Source organism: Oncorhynchus keta, chromosome 21 (genome assembly GCF_023373465.1).
Source record: "Oncorhynchus keta strain PuntledgeMale-10-30-2019 chromosome 21, Oket_V2, whole genome shotgun sequence".
In the NCBI taxonomy this organism is placed as follows: Eukaryota; Metazoa; Chordata; class Actinopteri; order Salmoniformes; family Salmonidae; genus Oncorhynchus; species Oncorhynchus keta.
The window spans coordinates 59,833,585-59,852,287 of NC_068441.1; the positions used below are offsets into that span (position 1 = coordinate 59,833,585).

Sequence of the window (18,703 nt, forward strand, 5' to 3'; positions counted from 1 at the left end):
TCAAAGTTCCAGATATCTTTTTTAGAACTCAACCCTGATCTGTACTTACAACTTTTCCCTGACCTGATTGGAGAGCTCCTTGGTCTTCATGATGCCGCTTGCTTTTGCCCCTTCTTAGTGGTGTTGTAGACTGGTCAGAACAGGTTTATATATACTGAGATCATTAACAGATCATGTGAGACTTAAATAAAATCCACCTGCAATCTAACAATTATGCTTCTGAAGGTAATTGGTTGCACCAGATCTTATTTAGGGGCTTCGTAGCAAAGGGGTGAATACATATGCACACACCACTTTTCAGTTTTTTATTTATTAGAGTTTTTTGAAACAAGTAATTTTTTAAATTTCACTTCACCAACTTGGACAACATTACATGAAATCCAAATAAATGCCCGATCCATTTAAATTACAGGTTGTAATGATACAAAATAGGAAAAGCTCTGGATGAATACATTGTAGTTTGGAGTTGTGCTTTGGGTCATTGTCCTGTTGTAGGAGAAAATTGGCACTCCCTTTTTTTTCCGAACCTTGGTCTGTTCTTTTGCCCATCTTAATCTTTGCTATAGGCCAGTCTGAGATATTTATTTTTCTTTGCAACTCTTTAGAAGGCTAGCATCCTTTACTGTTGACATTGAGACTGCAGGTACTCCAGTTGAGGAAGGCATCTGTTTTTCAAACTAGACACTAAAATACTTGTCCTCTTGCTCAGTTGTGCACCGCCTCTTCTTTCGATTCTGGTTAGAGCCAGTTTGTGCTGTTCTGTGAAGGGAGTAGGACACAGCTTTGTACGAGATCTTCAGTTTCTTGGCAATTTCTCATGGAATAGCCTTCATTTCTTAGAACAAGAATAGACTGACGAGTTTCAGAAGAACGTTATTTGTTTCTGGCCATTTTGAACCTGTAATCGAACCAACAAATGTTGATGCTCCAGATACTAAACTAGTCTCATTGCCTCTAATCAGGCCAACAGTTTTCAGCTGTGCTAACATAATTGCAAAAGGGTTTTCTAATGATCAATTATCATTTTAAAATGATAAACTTGGATTAGCTAACACAACGTGCCATTGGAACAAGGAGTGATGGTTGCTGATAATGGGCCTATGTAGATATTCCATTAAAAATCAGCCGTTTCCAGCTACAATAGTCATTTACAACATGAACAATGTCTACATTGTATTTCTAATCAATTTGATGTTATTTTAATTAACAAAACATTTGCTTTTCTTTCAAAAACAAGGACATTTCTAAGTGAACTCAAACTTTTGAACATTAGTAGATATGGGGAATACAACAGAATGTAATATAAATATGGGGAATACAACAGAATGTAATATAAATATGGGGAATACAACAGAATGTAATATAAATATGGGGAATACAACAGAATGTAATATAAATATGGGGAATACAACAGAATGTAATATAAATATGGGGAATACAACAGAATGTAATATAAATATGGGGAATACAACAGAATGTGTATGAAACAAAAAAAGGAGTTATCTTGAAAGTAAGTTTGTTAGAATTCAAAAATTATTTCTGATTGAAGAAAAGGTGTGAGAAACAGGTTGAATACAATAAGGTTATGAATGGCTGAATACAATAAGGTTATGAATGGCTGAATACAATAAGGTTATGAATGGCTGAATACAATAAGGTTATGAATGGCTGAATACAATAAGGTTAGGAATGGCTGAATACAATAAGGTTAGGAATGGCTGAATACAATAAGGTTATGAATGGCTGAATACAGTAAGGCCATGAATGGCTGAATACAATAAGGTTATGAATGGCTGAATACAATAAGGTTATGAATGGCTGAATACAATAAGGTTATGAATGGCTGAATACAATAAGGTCATGAATGGCTGAATACAATAAGATTATGAATGGCTGAATACAGTAAGGCCATGAATGGCTGAATACAATACGATTATGAATGGCTGAATACAATAAGGTTATGAATGGCTGAATACAATAAGGTCATGAATGGCTGAATACAATAAGGTTATGAATGGCTGAATACAATAAGGTCATGAATGGCTGAATACAATAAGGCCATGAATGGCTGAATACAATAAGGTTATGAATGGCTGAATACAATAAGGTCATGAATGGCTGAATACAATAAGGTCATGAATGGCTGAATACAGTAAGGTCATGAATGGCTGAATACAATAAGGTTATGAATGGCTGAATACAATAAGGTTATGAATGGCTGAATACAATAAGGTCATGAATGGCTGAATACAATAAGGTTATGAATGGCTGAATACAATAAGGTTATGAATGGCTGAATACAATAAGGTCATGAATGGCTGAATACAATAAGGTTATGAATGGCTGAATACAATAAGGTTATGAATGGCTGAATACAATAAGGTTATGAATGGCTGAATACAATAAGGTTATGAATGGCTGAATAATGGCAATACAATAAGGTTATGAATGGCTGAATACAATAAGGTTATGAATGGCTGAATACAGTAAGGTCATGAATGGCTGAATACAATACTGAATACAATAAGGTTATGAATGGCTGAATACAATAAGGTCATGAATGGCTGAATACAATAAGGTCATGAATGGCTGAATACAATAAGGTCATGAATGGCTGAATACAATAAGGTTATGAATGGCTGAATACAATAAGGTTATGAATGGCTGAATACAATAAGGTTATTATGAATGGCTGAATACAATAAGGTTTGGCTGAATACAATAAGGTCATGAATGGCTGAATACAATAAGGTCATGAATGGCTGAATACAATAAGGTTATGAATGGCTGAATACAATAAGGTTATGAATGGCTGAATACAATAAGGTTATGAAAGGCTGAATACAATAAGGTTATGAATGGCTGAATACAATAAGGTACAATAAGGTCATGAATGGCTGAATACAATAAGGTCATGAATGGCTGAATACAATAAGGTTATGAATGGCTGAATACAATAAGGTCATGAATGGCTGAATACAATAAGGTCATGAATGGCTGAATACAATAAGGTTATGAATGGCTGAATACAATAAGGTTATGAATGGCTGAATACAATAAGGTCATGAATGGCTGAATACAATAAGGTTATGAATGGCTGAATACAATAAGGTTATGAATGGCTGAATACAATAAGGTTATGAATGGCTGAATACAATAAGGTTATGAATGGCTGAATACAATAAGGTTATGAATGGCTGAATACAATAAGGTCATGAATGGCTGAATACAATAAGGTTATGAATGGCTGAATACAATAAGGTTATGAATGGCTGAATACAATAAGGTTATGAATGGCTGAATACAATAAGGTTATGAATGGCTGAATACAATAAGGTTATGAATGGCTGAATACAATAAGGTTATGAATGGCTGAATACAATAAGGTTATGAATGGCTGAATACAATAAGGTTATGAATGGCTGAATACAATAAGGTTATGAATGGCTGAATACAATAAGGTTATGAATGGCTGAATACAATAAGGTTATGAATGGCTGAATACAATAAGGTCATGAATGGCTGAATACAATAAGGTTATGAATGGCTGAATACAATAAGGTTATGAATGGTGTCTGCTAAATGGCATTATTATGTTCATATATTACAAAGTTTAACCATCAGAATCATCCTTGATACCACATGTCCTAAAGCTTCTTCCATAATCATATTCCTCTTAGTTTATTATACAATTATATATTTTTTTATATACAGTATATATACACTTATGCAAAAATATTGATTCCATTTTACTGAGCCATTTACTTTCGGTACATATGATTATCATTTAGTATTTGTTGTTGTTGTATCGTCGTGAAGGAACCTGTAAGTTTGTTTGGACAACGTAGTGTATACCGTGCATACCCCGTACATAGGGGTACTTTAACATGGACAGACAATAGAATGAAGTGTCACTGCTTTCTAACAAGTGCAGGAACCTTAAACCAAATATTTCAACAAAAGTCTTGGGATCAGGAGGATTCTAAATGTCTTTTAGATGTGGTGCGGAGCGTAGCAGATCACATCAGAGATATGTTCCAAATGGCGCCCAATTCCTTATTTAGTGCACTACTTTTAACCAGGGCACGTTGGACCTCTGGTCAGAAGTAGTGGACTATACAGGAAATAGGATGCCATTTGGGATGAAGACCAGATTTCCCACTCTGAAGAAGATTATTAACCAATCATTAACCAATACCCAATCTGAAGAAGATTATTAACCAATCATTAACCAATATCCAATCTGAAGAAGATTATTAACCAATCATTAACCAATACCCAATCTGAAGAAGATTATTAACCAATCATTAACCAATACCCAATCTGAAGAAGATTATTAACCAATCATTAACCAATACCCAATCTGAAGAAGATTATTAACCAATCATTAACCAATACCCAATCTGAAGAAGATTATTAACCAATCATTAACCAATACCCAATCTGAAGAAGATTATTAACCAATCATTAACCAATACCAATCTGAAGAAGATTATTAACCAATCATTAACCAATACCCAATCTGAAGAAGATTATTAACCAATCATTAACCAATACCCAATCTGAAGAAGATTATTAACCAATCATTAACCAATACCCAATCTGAAGAAGATTATTAACCAATCATTAACCAATACCCAATCTGAAGAAGATTATTAACCAATCATTAACCAATACCCAATCTGAAGAAGATTATTAACCAATCATTAACCAATACCCAATCTGAAGAAGATTATTAACCAATCATTAACCAATACCCAATCTGAAGAAGATTATTAACCAATCATTAACCAATACCAATCTGAAGAAGATTATTAACCAATCATTAACCAATACCCAATCTGAAGAAGATTATTAACCAATCATTAACCAATACCAATCTGAAGAAGATTATTAACCAATCATTAACCAATACCAATCTGAAGAAGATTATTAACCAATCATTAACCAATACCCAATCTGAAGAAGATTATTAACCAATCATTAACCAATACCAATCTGAAGAAGATTATTAACCAATCATTAACCAATACCAATCTGAAGAAGATTATTAACCAATCATTAACTAATACCCAATCTGAAGAAGATTATTAACCAATCATTAACCAATACCCAATCTGAAGAAGATTATTAACCAATCATTAACCAATACTAATCTGAAGAAGATTATTAACCAATCATTAACCAATACCCAATCTGAAGAAGATTAAACCAATCATTAACCAATATCTGAAGAAGATTATTAACCAATCATTAACCAATACCCAATCTGAAGAAGATTATTAACCAATCATTAACCAATACCCAATCTGAAGAAGATTATTAACCAATCATTAACCAATACCCAATCTGAAGAAGATTATTAACCAATCATTAACCAATACCCAATCTGAAGAAGATTATTAACCAATCATTAACCAATACCCAATCTGAAGAAGATTATTAACCAATCATTAACCAATACCCAATCTGAAGAAGATTATTAACCAATCATTAACCAATATCCAATCTGAAGAAGATTATTAACCAATCATTAACCAATACCCAATCTGAAGAAGATTATTAACCAATCATTAACCAATACCCAATCTGAAGAAGATTATTAACCAATCATTAACCAATACCCAATCTGAAGAAGATTATTAACCAATCATTAACCAATACCCAATCTGAAGAAGATTATTAACCAATCATTAACCAATACCCAATCTGAAGAAGATTATTAACCAATCATTAACCAATACCAATCATATTATATTACTCTCATTTATTCATTAACTAATACTAATCATATTATATTACTCTCATTAATTCATTAACTAATACCAATCATATTATATTACTCTCATTAATTCATTAACTAATACCAATCATATTATATTACTCTCATTTATTCATTAACCAATACCAATCATTTTTACATTTAAGTCATTTAGCAGACGCTCTTATCCAGAGCGACTTACAAATTGGTGCATTCACCTTATGACATCCAGTAGAATAGTCACTTTACAATAGTGCATCTAAATCTTTTAGGGGGGTTGAGAAGGATTACTTATCCTATCCTAGGTATTCCTTAAAGAGGTGGGGTTTCAGGAGTCTCCGGAAGGTGGTGATTGACTCCGCTATCCTGGCGTCGTGAGGGAGTTTGTTCCACCATTGGGGGGCCAGAGCAGCGAACAGTTTTGACTGGGCTGAGCGGGAACTGTACTTCCTCAGTGGTAGGGAGGCGAGCAGGCCAGAGGTGGATGAACGCAGTGCCCTTGTTTGGGTGTAGGGCCTGATCAGAGCCTGGAGGTACTGAGGTGCCGTTCCCCTCACAGCTCCGTAGGCAAGCACCATGGTCTTGTAGCAGATGCGAGCTTCAACTGGAAGCCAGTGGAGAGAGCGGAGGAGCGGGGTGACATATTATATTACTCTCATTAATTCATTAACCAATACCAATCATATTATATTACTCTCATTAATTCATTAACCAATACCAATCATATTATATTACTCTCATTAATTCATTAACCAATACCAATCATATTATATTACTCTCATTAATTCATTAACCAATACCAATCATATTATATTACTCTCATTAATTCATTAACCAATACCAATCATATTATATTACTCTCATTAATTCATTAACCAATACCAATCATATTATATTAATCTCATCAATTACTTTTTTAAATATTTTTAAATCACATTGTTAAAATGCCCTTTAAACCCTCTGCCAAACACTCATACAACATGTAAAACTCTTCCAATATTATCAACATCCAATGAAGCAAATGTCTGTCTACTAAGTCCAACTGTAAAGTCCTTCTGTAAAGTCCTACTAAGTCCAACTGTAAAGTCCTTCTGTAAAGTCCTACTAAGTCCTACTGTAAAGTCCTTCTGTAAAGTCCTACTAAGTCCTACTGTAAAGTCCTACTAAGTCCTACTGTAAAGTCCTACTGTAAAGTCCTACTAAGTCCTACTGTAAAGTCCTACTAAGTCCAACTGTAAAGTCCTTCTGTAAAGTCCTACTAAGTCCTACTGTAAAGTCCTTCTGTAAAGTCCTACTAAGTCCTACTGTAAAGTCCTACTAAGTCCTACTGTAAAGTCCTACTGTAAAGTCCTACTAAGTCCTACTGTAAAGTCCTACTAAGTTACCTTACAGCCCCTTTGGACAAAGTAGTGCCCTAAATAATAGGGTGTTAGAACACGGCCCATGAGTTTTCCCTGACCAACCCATGTGATTAGACCAGGTAAAGGCCCTTTTTTCATAGATTGGTCCTTCAAGTCAATATGAACTAGCGAATTCAAGTCAGTGGCAGTATCAAACCATACAGGCCCCTTAGCCCAACGTATAAGGAATTAGGTGCCATTTGGGTCATAGCCCAGGAGCCCAGGTGAAACTCTGGGCCAGTCAGACCTAACCCAGTTCCTAACCGTCATCAATATTAGGGTTTAAAAGGCCCTCTTTCTCCCTAGATTGGTTTGAACCAGAAACGAATACATGAACCAGAAAACTTAAGTCAATCTTAAAGTCCAATGTCTGTTTAGTGTTAGTATTAAACACTACTGTCCACAGAAAACTATATATCTGTCTCAGTCCAACCCTGTAGCACTACAGAATGTCTCAGACCAACCCTGTAGCACTACAGAATGTCTCAGACCAACCCTGTACCACTACAAAATGTCTCAGACCAACCCTGTACCACCACAGAATGTCTCAGACCAACCCTGTACCACTACAGAATGTCTCAGACCAACCCTGTAGCACTACAGAATGTCTCAGACCAACCCTGTACCCCTACAGAATGTCTCCGACCAACCCTGTAGCACTACAGAATGTCTCAGTCCAACCCTGTAGCACTACAGAATGTCTCAGACCAACCCTGTACCACTACAGAATGTCTCAGTCCAACCCTGTACCACTACAGAATGTCTCAGACCAACCCTGTACCACTACAGAATGTCTCAGACCAACCCTGTACCACTACAGAATGTCTCAGTCCAACCCTGTACCACTACAGAATGTCTCAGACCAACCCTGTACCACTACAGAATGTCTCAGACCAACCCTGTACCACCACAGAATGTCTCAGACCAACCCTGTACCACCACAGAATGTCTCAGACCAACCCTGTACCACTACAGAATGTCTCAGACCAACCCTGTAGCACTACAGAATGTCTCAGACCAACCCTGTACCACTACAGAATGTCTCAGACCAACCCTGTACCACTACAGAATGTCTCAGACCAAACCCTGAAGCACTACAGAATGTCTCAGTCCAACCCTGTAGCACTACAGAATGTCTCAGACCAACCCTGTACCACTACAGAATGTCTCAGACCAACCCTGTACCACTACAGAATGTCTCAGTCCAACCCTGTAGCACTACAGAATGTCTCAGACCAACCCTGTAGCACTACAGAATGTCTCCGACCAACCCTGTACCGCTACAGAATGTCTCAGTCCAACCCTGTAGCACTACAGAATGTCTCAGACCAACCCTGTACCACTACAGAATGTCTCAGACCAACCCTGTACCACTACAGAATGTCTCAGACCAACCCTGTACCACTACAGAATGTCTCAGTCCAACCCTGTAGCACTACAGAATGTCTCAGACCAACCCTGTACCACTACAGAATGTCTCAGACCAACCCTGTACCACTACAGAATGTCTCAGCCCAACCCTGTACCACTACAGAATGTCTCAGACCAACCCTGTACCACAAAAGAATGTCTCAGACCAACCCTGTAGCACTACAGAATGTCTCAGACCAACCCTGTAGCACTACAGAATGTCTCAGTCCAACCCTGTAGCACTACAGAATGTCTCAGACCAACCCTGTACCACAAAATAATGTCTCAGTCCAACCCTGTAGCACTACAGAATGTCTCAGACCAACCCTGTACCACTACAGAATGTCTCAGACCAACCCTGTACCACTACAGAATGTCTCAGACCAACCCTGTACCACTACAGAATGTCTCAGACCAACCCTGTACCACTACAGAATGTCTCAGACCAACCCTGTACCACTACAGAATGTCTCAGACCAACCCTGTACCACTACAGAATGTCTCAGACCAACCCTGTACCACTACAGAATGTCTCAGACCAACCCTGTACCACTACAGAATGTCTCAGTCCAACCCTGTAGCACTACAGAATGTCTCAGACCAACCCTGTACCACTACAGAATGTCTCAGTCCAACCCTGTACCACTACAGAATGTCTCAGACCAACCCTGTACCACTACAGAATGTCTCAGACCAACCCTGTAGCACTACAGAATGTCTCAGACCAACCCTGTACCACTACAGAATGTCTCAGACCAACCCTGTACCACTACAGAATGTCTCAGACCAACCCTGTACCACTACAGAATGTCTCAGACCAACCCTGTACCACTACAGAATGTCTCAGACCAACCCTGTAGCACTACAGAATGTCTCAGACCAACCCTGTAGCACTACAGAATGTCTCAGACCAACCCTGTACCACTACAGAATGTCTCAGACCAACCCTGTACCACTACAGAATGTCTCAGACCAACCCTGTACCACTACAGAATGTCTCAGACCAACCCTGTAGCACTACAGAATGTCTCAGACCAACCCTGTACCACTACAGAATGTCTCAGACCAACCCTGTACCACTACAGAATGTCTCAGACCAACCCTGTAGCACTACAGAATGTCTCAGACCAACCCTGTAGCACTACAGAATGTCTCAGACCAACCCTGTAGCACTACAGAATGTCTCAGACCAACCCTGTACCACTACAGAATGTCTCAGACCAACCCTGTACCACTACAGAATGTCTCAGTCCAACCCTGTAGCACTACAGAATGTCTCAGACCAACCCTGTACCACTACAGAATGTCTCAGACCAACCCTGTAGCACTACAGAATGTCTCAGACCAACCCTGTACCACTACAGAATGTCTCAGACCAACCCTGTACCACTACAGAATGTCTCAGACCAACCCTGTAGCACTACAGAATGTCTCAGACCAACCCTGTACCACTACAGAATGTCTCAGACCAACCCTGTAGCACTACAGAATGTCTCAGACCAACCCTGTACCACTACAGAATGTCTCAGACCAACCCTGTACCACTACAGAATGTCTCAGACCAACCCTGTACCACTACAGAATGTCTCAGACCAACCCTGTAGCACTACAGAATGTCTCAGACCAACCCTGTAGCACTACAGAATGTCTCAGACCAACCCTGTACCACTACAGAATGTCTCAGACCAACCCTGTACCACTACAGAATGTCTCAGACCAACCCTGTACCACTACAAAATGTCTCAGACCAACCCTGTAGCACTACAGAATGTCTCAGACCAACCCTGTACCACTACAGAATGTCTCAGACCAACCCTGTACCACTACAGAATGTCTCAGACCAACCCTGTACCACTACAGAATGTCTCAGTCCAACCCTGTACCACTACAGAATGTCTCAGACCAACCCTGTACCACCACAGAATGTCTCAGACCAACCCTGTACCACTACAGAATGTCTCAGACCAACCCTGTACCACTACAGAATGTCTCAGTCCAACCCTGTACCACTACAGAATGTCTCAGACCAACCCTGTACCACTACAGAATGTCTCAGACCAACCCTGTAGCACTACAGAATGTCTCAGACCAACCCTGTACCACTACAGAATGTCTCAGACCAACCCTGTACCACTACAGAATGTCTCAGACCAACCCCGTACCACTACAGAATGTCTCAGACCAACCCTGTACCACCACAGAATGTCTCAGACCAACCCTGTACCACTACAGAATGTCTCAGACCAACCCTGTACCACTACAGAATGTCTCAGACCAACCCTGTAGCACTACAGAATGTCTCAGACCAACCCTGTACCACTACAGAATGTCTCAGACCAAACCCGTACCACTACAGAATGTCTCAGACCAACCCTGTAGCACTACAGAATGTCTCAGGCCAATCCTGTACCACTACAGAATGTCTCAGGCCAATCCTGTACCACTACAGAATGTCTCAGACCAACCCTGTAGCACTACAGAATGTCTCAGACCAACCCTGTACCACTACAGAATGTCTCAGTCCAACCCTGTACCACTACAGAATGTCTCAGACCAACCCTGTACCACTACAGAATGTCTCAGACCAACCCTGTACCACTACAAAATGTCTCAGACCAACCCTGTACCACTACAAAATGTCCCAGACATTTACATTTTAGTAATTAGCAGACACTGTTAACCATAGACTTACAGGAGCAACCAGTGTTAAGTGCTTTGCTCAAGGGCACATCGGTAGACTTTTCACCTAGCTGGCTCAGGGATTAAAATTACTGGCCAAACACTCTTAACCACTAGGCTACCCGACCAACATTGTACCATTACCGACCCCTGCCACAGTCACCTTGGGCATCAGTAAGATTGTGGGGAAGTCTGAAAAGGCACTCTATTCCCGAGCATAACATTTTTCCTCTAGTGTCCTACGGATCCAGGAGAAGCTCTGGACCCTAAGATCCAACTCATGTTCAGTTACAGTCAAATGGTGTTGGGGGCTGGTCCTGTCGACACAGAGGAAGGGGAGGAGTCAGAGCTGCTCATCACGAGGGGGACTCCGCCCACACACTCTTCTGCCACCTCCCCATCCTCATTCCCTCCAATCAGGCCCTGGCGTCGCAGGTTGATGATGGAGTCAGCGATGATGCGAGCAGTCTTCTTCTGGTATCCACCAGATGTCACCATCAGGATGGGAATCCCTCTCCTTCGTGCTGCCCGGAACACAATTTCATCCCTCTTTATGATGCCCTGGAAGAGAGGAGCATTGAAGCCTCAGTTTGAGTCTCGACAGCCTCTAGAAAACGTGTTGAGATAGCCAGTCCCCTACCAAACCTCTAGAGGAGGGAGAGGCCTCTAGAAAACGGTTTCATCATTTAATCCTCCAAGGCAATGAGGAAACGCTCCATAACGTCATATTATATTATTATATTATATTAAGAATCATTCCACACCCTTTCCCCTGTGAGGGACTGGAGCTCTGTGTTTCTACTCCTCTCTGCCTCCATGCTTCCCGTTCCCCTCCATTCACAGACATTAACCCCAGCGTTGCCAGGTGGATGGAGACATCTGGACAGTCCCCACCAAATAGACACCCTCCTCAGGGGGGAGAGGTGGAGACATGACAATGAGGACATGTGGTGAGATAGCTAGTCCCCTACCAAACCTACCTGTGGTGAGATAGCCAGTCCCTTACCAACCCTACCTGTGGTGACATAGCCAGTCCCCTACCAGTGGTGAGATAGCCAGTCCCCTACCAGTCCCTACCTGTGGTGACATAGCCAGTCCCCTATGAGTGGTGAATAGCCAGTCCCCTCAGAATAGTGTGAGACCAAGCCAGTCCCCTACCAGTGGTGAGATAGCCAGTCCCCTACCAAACCTACCAGTGGTGAGATAGCCAGTCCCCTACCAACCCTACCTGTGGTGACACAGCCAGTCCCCTACCAGTGGTGAGATAGCCAGTCCCCTCCCTACCAACACTTCTGGTGAGATAGCCAGTCCCCTACCAAACCTACCAGTGTTGAGATAGCCAGTCCCCTACCAAACCTACCAGTGTTGAGATAGCCAGTCCCCTACCAAACCTACCAGTGTTGAGATAGCCAGTCCCCTACCAAACCTACCAGTACCTGTGGTGAGATAGCCAGTCCCCTAAACCAAACCCCCGTACCATGTGGTGACATAGCCAGTCCCTACCAAACCTGTCAGTGTGACCAAGCCCAGCTACCAAACCTACAGTGGTGAGATAGCCAGTCCCCTACCAAACCTACATGTGGTGAGATAGCCAGTCCCCTACCAAACCCACATGTGGTGAGATAGCCAGTCCCCTACCAAACCTACATGTGGTGATATAGCCAGTCCCCTACCAAACCTACTGTGGTGAGATAGCCAGTCCCCTACCAACCCTACCCTAGTTCCTGTGGTGAGATAGCCAGTCCCCTACCAAGCTGCAAAACCCTACCTGTGGTGACATAGCCAGTCCCACCAAACCCTACCTGTGGTGAGATAGCCAGTCCCCTACCAGCCTGTTCAACCTCTCCTATCGTGGTGAGATAGCCAGTCCCCTACCAGAACCCTGGACCCAACCTGGTGAGATAGCCAGTCCATCCAACCCTGCCTACCAGTGGTGACATAGCCAGTCCCACCAACCTACCTGTGGTGAGATAGCCACGTCCCCTAGCCAACCCTACCAGTGGTGAGATAGCCAGTCCCCTACCAACCCTACCTGTGGTGAGATAGCCAGTCCCCTACCAGTGGTGAGATAGCCAGTCCCCTACAAACCTACCAGTGGTGAGACTGCCTCCTGGTTCACCAACCTTTGCAGACAGAGTTCAGTGTGTCAAATCGGTGGTGAGATAGCCAGTCCTCTACCAAACCTACCAGTGGTGAGATAGCCAGTCCCCTACCAACCCTACCTGTGGTGAGATAGCCAGTCCCCTACCAATGAACCATACCTACACTGTGCCAGTCCAACCTCCAAACGGTGAGATAGCCAGTCCCCTACCAACCCTACCTGTGGTGAAACCAGTCCCCTTTTCAACCGATACCTGTGCACCCGCATGCCCGACTAGCATCACCCTCTGGACCAACCTGTGGTGAGATAGCCAGTCCCCTACCAACCCTACCTGTGGTGAGATAGCCATCAAACATCTCCAATCCTACCAGTGGTGAGATAGCCAGTCCCCTACCAACCCTACCTTCACCCAGATAGCCAGTCCCCTACCAAAACTGACATAGCCACTCCCCTAACAAACCTACCTGTGGTGACAAAAATGGCCAGTCCCACTACCAGCAAACTGTGGTGAGATAGCCAGTCCCATCCGTGGTGACACTAAAGCCAGTCCCACCCACCACTGCGACCTGTACCTAGTGGTGAGACATATTCGCCAGTCCCCTACCAAGGTCCTACCTGTGGTGAGATAGCCAGTCCCCACGATGGCAACCCTACCTAGTGGTGAGATGTAGCCAGTCCCCTAAAGCCAACCCTACCTGTGGTGAGATAGCCAGTCCCCTACCAACCCTACCTGTGGTGACTTTTATAGCCAGTCCCCTACCAAGCCTACCTGTGGCTGAGATAGCCATTGGTCCCCTACCAACCCTACCTGTTTTTATACTGTTTTTATTTATTTACCCTACCAGTCTGCTCCACCCAATATCCTACCTGTGGTGACATGCCCATCTGATACCTTTATCCTCCAGTGTTAATCTGCAAAATGATTATCCCCTACCTCCCCCTTTTGCACCTGTGGTGAGATAGCCAGTCCCTACCAATTGTTTACCTACCAGTGGTGAGATAGCCAGTCCCTGCTACCAAATCTACCAGTGGTGAGATAGCCAGTCCCCCTCCAACCCTACCTGGTGAGATAGCCAGTCCCCTAAAAAATAAAATAAACATGTGGTGAGATAGCCAGTCCCCTACCAAACCTACCAGTGGTGAGATAGCCAGTCCCCTACCAAACCTACCTGTGGTGAGATAGCCAGTCCCCTACCAACCTACCTGTGGTGAGATAGCCAGTCCCCTACCAACCCTACCTGTGGTGAGATAGCCAGTCCCCTACCAACCCTACCTGTGGTGAGATAGCCAGTCCCTACCCAACCCTACCTGTGGTGAGATAGCCAGTCCCCTACCAACCCTACCTGTGGTGACATAGCCAGTCCCCTACCAGTGGTGAGATAGCCAGTCCCCTACCAAACCTACCTGTGGTGACATAGCCAGTCCCCTACGAGTGGTGAGATAGCCAGTCCCCTACCAAACCTACCAGTGGTGAGATAGCCAGTCCCCTACCAACCCTACCTGTGGTGAGATAGCCAGTCCCCTACGAGTGGTGAGATAGCCAGTCCCTACCAGTGGTGAGATAGCCAGTCCCCTACCAAACCTACCAGTGGTGAGATAGCCAGTCCCCTACCAAACCTACCTGTGGTGACATAGCCAGTCCCCTACCAATCCTACCTGTGGTGAGATAGCCAGTCCCCTACCAACCCTACCTGTGGTGAGATAGCCAGTCCCCTACCAGTGGTGAGATAGCCAGTCCCCTACCAACCCTACCGTGGTGAGATAGCCAGTCCCCTACCAACCCTACCGTGGTGAGATAGCCAGTCCCCTACCAGTGGTGAGATAGCCAGTCCCCTACCAACCCTACCTGTGGTGAGATAGCCAGTCCCCTGAGATAGCCAGTCCCCTACCAGTGGTGAGATAGCCAGTCCCCTACCAGTGGTGACATAGCCAGTCCCCTAACCAGTGTTGAGATAGCCAGTCCCCTACCAAACCTACCAGTGGTGAGATAGCCAGTCCCCTACCAACCCTACCTGTGGTGAGATAGCCAGTCCCCTACCAGTGGTGAGATAGCCAGTCCCCTACCAACCCTACCTGTGGTGAGATAGCCAGTCCCCTACCAACCCTACCTGTGGTGAGATAGCCAGTCCCCTACCAACCCTACACCAGTCCCCTACCAACCTACCTGTGGTGAGATAGCCAGTCCCCTACCAGTGGTGAGATAGCCAGTCCCCTACCAACCCTACCTGTGGTGAGATAGCCAGTCCCCTAACCAGTGGTGAGATAGCCAGTCCCCTACCAGTGGTGACCCAGTCCCTGTGGTGAGATAGCCAGTCCTACCAGTGGTGAGATAGCCAGTCCCCTACCAGTGGTGAGATAGCCAGTCCACTACCAAACCTACCAGTGGTGAGATAGCCAGTCCCCTACCTGTGGTGAGATAGCCAGTCCCCTACCAACCCTACCTGTGGTGAGATAGCCAGTCCCCTACCAACCCTACCTGTGGTGAGATAGCCAGTCCCCTACCAACCCTACCTGTGGTGAGATAGCCAGTCCCCTACCAACCCTACCTGTGGTGAGATAGCCAGTCCCCTACCAACCCTACCTGTGGTGAGATAGCCAGTCCCCTACCAACCCTACCTGTGGTGAGATAGCCAGTCCCCTACCAACCCTACCTGTGGTGAGATAGCCAGTCCCCTACCAACCCTACCTGTGGTGAGATAGCCAGTCCCCTACCAAACCCTACCTGTGGTGAGATAGCCAGTCCCCTACCAAACCTACCTGTGGTGAGATAGCCAGTCCCCTACCAACCCTACCTGTGGTGAGATAGCCAGTCCCCTACCAACCCTACCTGTGGTGAGATAGCCAGTCCCTACCAACCCTACCTGTGGTGAGATAGCCAGTCCCCTACCAACCCTACCTGTGGTGAGATAGCCAGTCCCCTACCAAACCCTACCTGTGGTGAGATAGTCCCCCCCTACCAGTGGTGAGATAGCCAGTCCCCTTCCAGTGGTGAGATAGCCAGTCCCCTACCAACCCTACCAGTGGTGAGATAGCCAGTCCCCTACCAACCCTACCTGTGGTGAGATAGCCAGTCCCTACCAACCCTACCTGTGGTGAGATAGCCAGTCCCCTACCAAACCTACCTGTGGTGAGATAGCCAGTCCCCTACCAACCCTACCTGTGGTGAGATAGCCAGTCCCCTACCAACCCTACCTGTGGTGAGATAGCCAGTCCCCTACCAACCCTACCTGTGGTGAGATAGCCAGTCCCCTACCCCTACCTGTGGTGACATAGCCAGTCCCCTACCAGTGGTGAGATAGCCAGTCCCCTACCAAACCTACCTGTGGTGACATAGCCAGTCCCCTACCAGTGGTGAGATAGCCAGTCCCCTACCAACCCTACCTGTGGTGAGATAGCCAGTCCCCTACCAAACAGTGGTGAGATAGCCAGTCCCCTACCAACCCTACCTGTGGTGAGATAGCCAGTCCCCTACCAACCCTACCTGTGGTGAGATAGCCAGTCCCCTACCAAACCTACCTGTGGTGAGATAGCCAGTCCCCTACCAACCCTACCTGTGGTGAGATAGCCAGTCCCCTACCAAACCTACCAGTGGTGAGATAGCCAGTCCCCTACCAGTGGTGAGATAGCCAGTCCCCTACCAACCCTACCTGTGGTGAGATAGCCAGTCCCCTACCAGTGGTGAGATAGCCAGTCCCCTACCAACCCTACCTGTGGTGAGATAGCCAGTCCCCTACCAGTGGTGAGATAGCCAGTCCCCTACCAAACCTACCTGTGGTGAGATAGCCAGTCCCCTACCAGTGGTGAGATAGCCAGTCCCCTACCAAACCTACCTTTGGTGAGATAGCCAGTCCCAACCTACCAACCCCTACCTGTGGTGAGATAGCCAGTCCCCTACCAGTGGTGAGATAGCCAGTCCCCTACCAGTGGTGAGATAGCCAGTCCCCTACCAAACCTACCTGTGGTGAGATAGCCAGTCCCCTACCAACCCTACCTGTGGTGAGATAGCCAGTCCCCTACCAACCCTACCTGTGGTGAGATAGCCAGTCCCCTACCAACCCTACCAGTGGTGAGATAGCCAGTCCCCTACCAACCCTACCTGTGGTGAGATAGCCAGTCCCCTACCAACCCTCCCCTACCAAACCTACCTGTGGTGAGATAGCCAGTCCCCTACCAACCCTACCTGTGGTGAGATAGCCAGTCCCCTACCAAACCTACCTGTGGTGAGATAGCCAGTCCCCTACCAACCCTACCTGTGGTGAGATAGCCAGTCCCCTACCAGTGGTGAGATAGCCAGTCCCCTACCAAACCTACCTGTGGTGAGATAGCCAGTCCCCTACCAAACCTACCTGTGGTGAGATAGCCAGTCCCCTACCAAACCTACCTGTGGTGAGATAGCCAGTCCCCTACCAAACCTACATGTGGTGAGATAGCCAGTCCCCTACCAACCCTACCTGTGGTGAGATAGCCAGTCCCCTACCAACCCTACCTGTGGTGAGATAGCCAGTCCCTACCAACCCTACCTGTGGTGAGATAGCCAGTCCCTGGTGGTGACATAGCCAGTCCCCTACCAACCCTACCTGTGGTGAGATAGCCAGTCCCCTACCAGTGGTGAGATAGCCAGTCCCCTACCAAACCTACCTGTGGTGAGATAGCCAGTCCCCTACCAGTGGTGAGATAGCCAGTCCCCTACCAAACCTACCAGTGGTGAGATAGCCAGTCCCCTACCAAACCTACCTGTGGTGAGATAGCCAGTCCCCTACCAAACCTACCTGTGGTGAGATAGCCAGTCCCCTACCAGTGGTGAGATAGCCAGTCCCCTACCAAACCTACCAGTGGTGAGATAGCCAGTCCCCTACCAAACCTACCTGTGGTGACATAGCCAGTCCCCTACCAATCCTACCTGTGGTGAGATAGGCAGTCCGCTACCAACCCTACCGTGGTGAGATGAGTCCCCTACCAGTGGTGAGATAGCCAGTCCCCTACCAACCCTACCTGTGGTGAGATAGCCAGTCCCCTACCAGTGGTGAGATAGCCAGTCCCTACCAGTGGTGAGATAGCCAGTCCCCTACCAGTGGTGAGATAGCCAGTCCCCTACCAGTGGTGAGATAGCCAGTCCCCTACCAGTGGTGAGATAGCCAGTCCCCTACCAGTGGTGAGATAGCCAGTCCCCTACCAGTGGTGAGATAGCCAGTCCCCTACCAGTGGTGAGATAGCCAGTCCCCTACCAACCCTACCTGTGGTGAGATAGCCAGTCCCCTACCAGTGGTGAGATAGCCAGTCCCCTACCAAACCTACCTGTGGTGAGATAGCCAGTCCCCTACCAACCCTACCTGTGGTGAGATAGCCAGTCCC

At 45.2% G+C, this 18,703-nt stretch overlaps 1 protein-coding gene and 1 long non-coding RNA gene across 62 annotated transcripts in view; one reads left to right on the forward strand and one right to left on the reverse strand.

Annotated features, from left to right (window-relative positions):
* The first annotated feature begins 1,591 nt into the window (after positions 1 to 1,591).
* On the forward strand, positions 1,592 to 3,338 carry LOC127910515 (uncharacterized). Of its 50 annotated transcripts, none has more exons than XR_008075208.1 (7): positions 1,592 to 1,732; positions 1,883 to 2,132; positions 2,233 to 2,282; positions 2,529 to 2,678; positions 2,727 to 2,876; positions 2,987 to 3,086; positions 3,162 to 3,308. It is a non-coding gene; the product is annotated as an uncharacterized LOC127910515 (long non-coding RNA). The 50 variants fall into 50 exon arrangements; XR_008075207.1 differs by having other exon boundaries at positions 1,883 to 2,107; positions 2,158 to 2,282; XR_008075200.1 differs by having other exon boundaries at positions 1,883 to 2,082; positions 2,158 to 2,282.
* Positions 3,339 to 6,037: 2,699 nt separating this feature from the next.
* hdac11 (histone deacetylase 11) overlaps positions 6,038 to 18,703 on the reverse strand; it is a 73,380-nt gene continuing 60,714 nt past the window's right edge. For 3 of the 12 annotated variants that reach the window (XM_052474550.1, XM_052474551.1, XM_052474539.1), the window contains 2 exons: positions 10,914 to 11,811; positions 6,038 to 10,572 (listed from right to left, as the gene is read on the reverse strand). In XM_052474550.1, coding sequence (XP_052330510.1) covers positions 11,545 to 11,811 — 267 coding nt within the window. In that variant the 3' untranslated portion in view covers positions 6,038 to 10,572; positions 10,914 to 11,544. The remainder of the gene's footprint in view (positions 10,573 to 10,913; positions 11,812 to 18,703) is intronic. The other 9 variants (XM_052474549.1, XM_052474548.1, XM_052474547.1 and 6 more) reach the window with 9 other exon arrangements.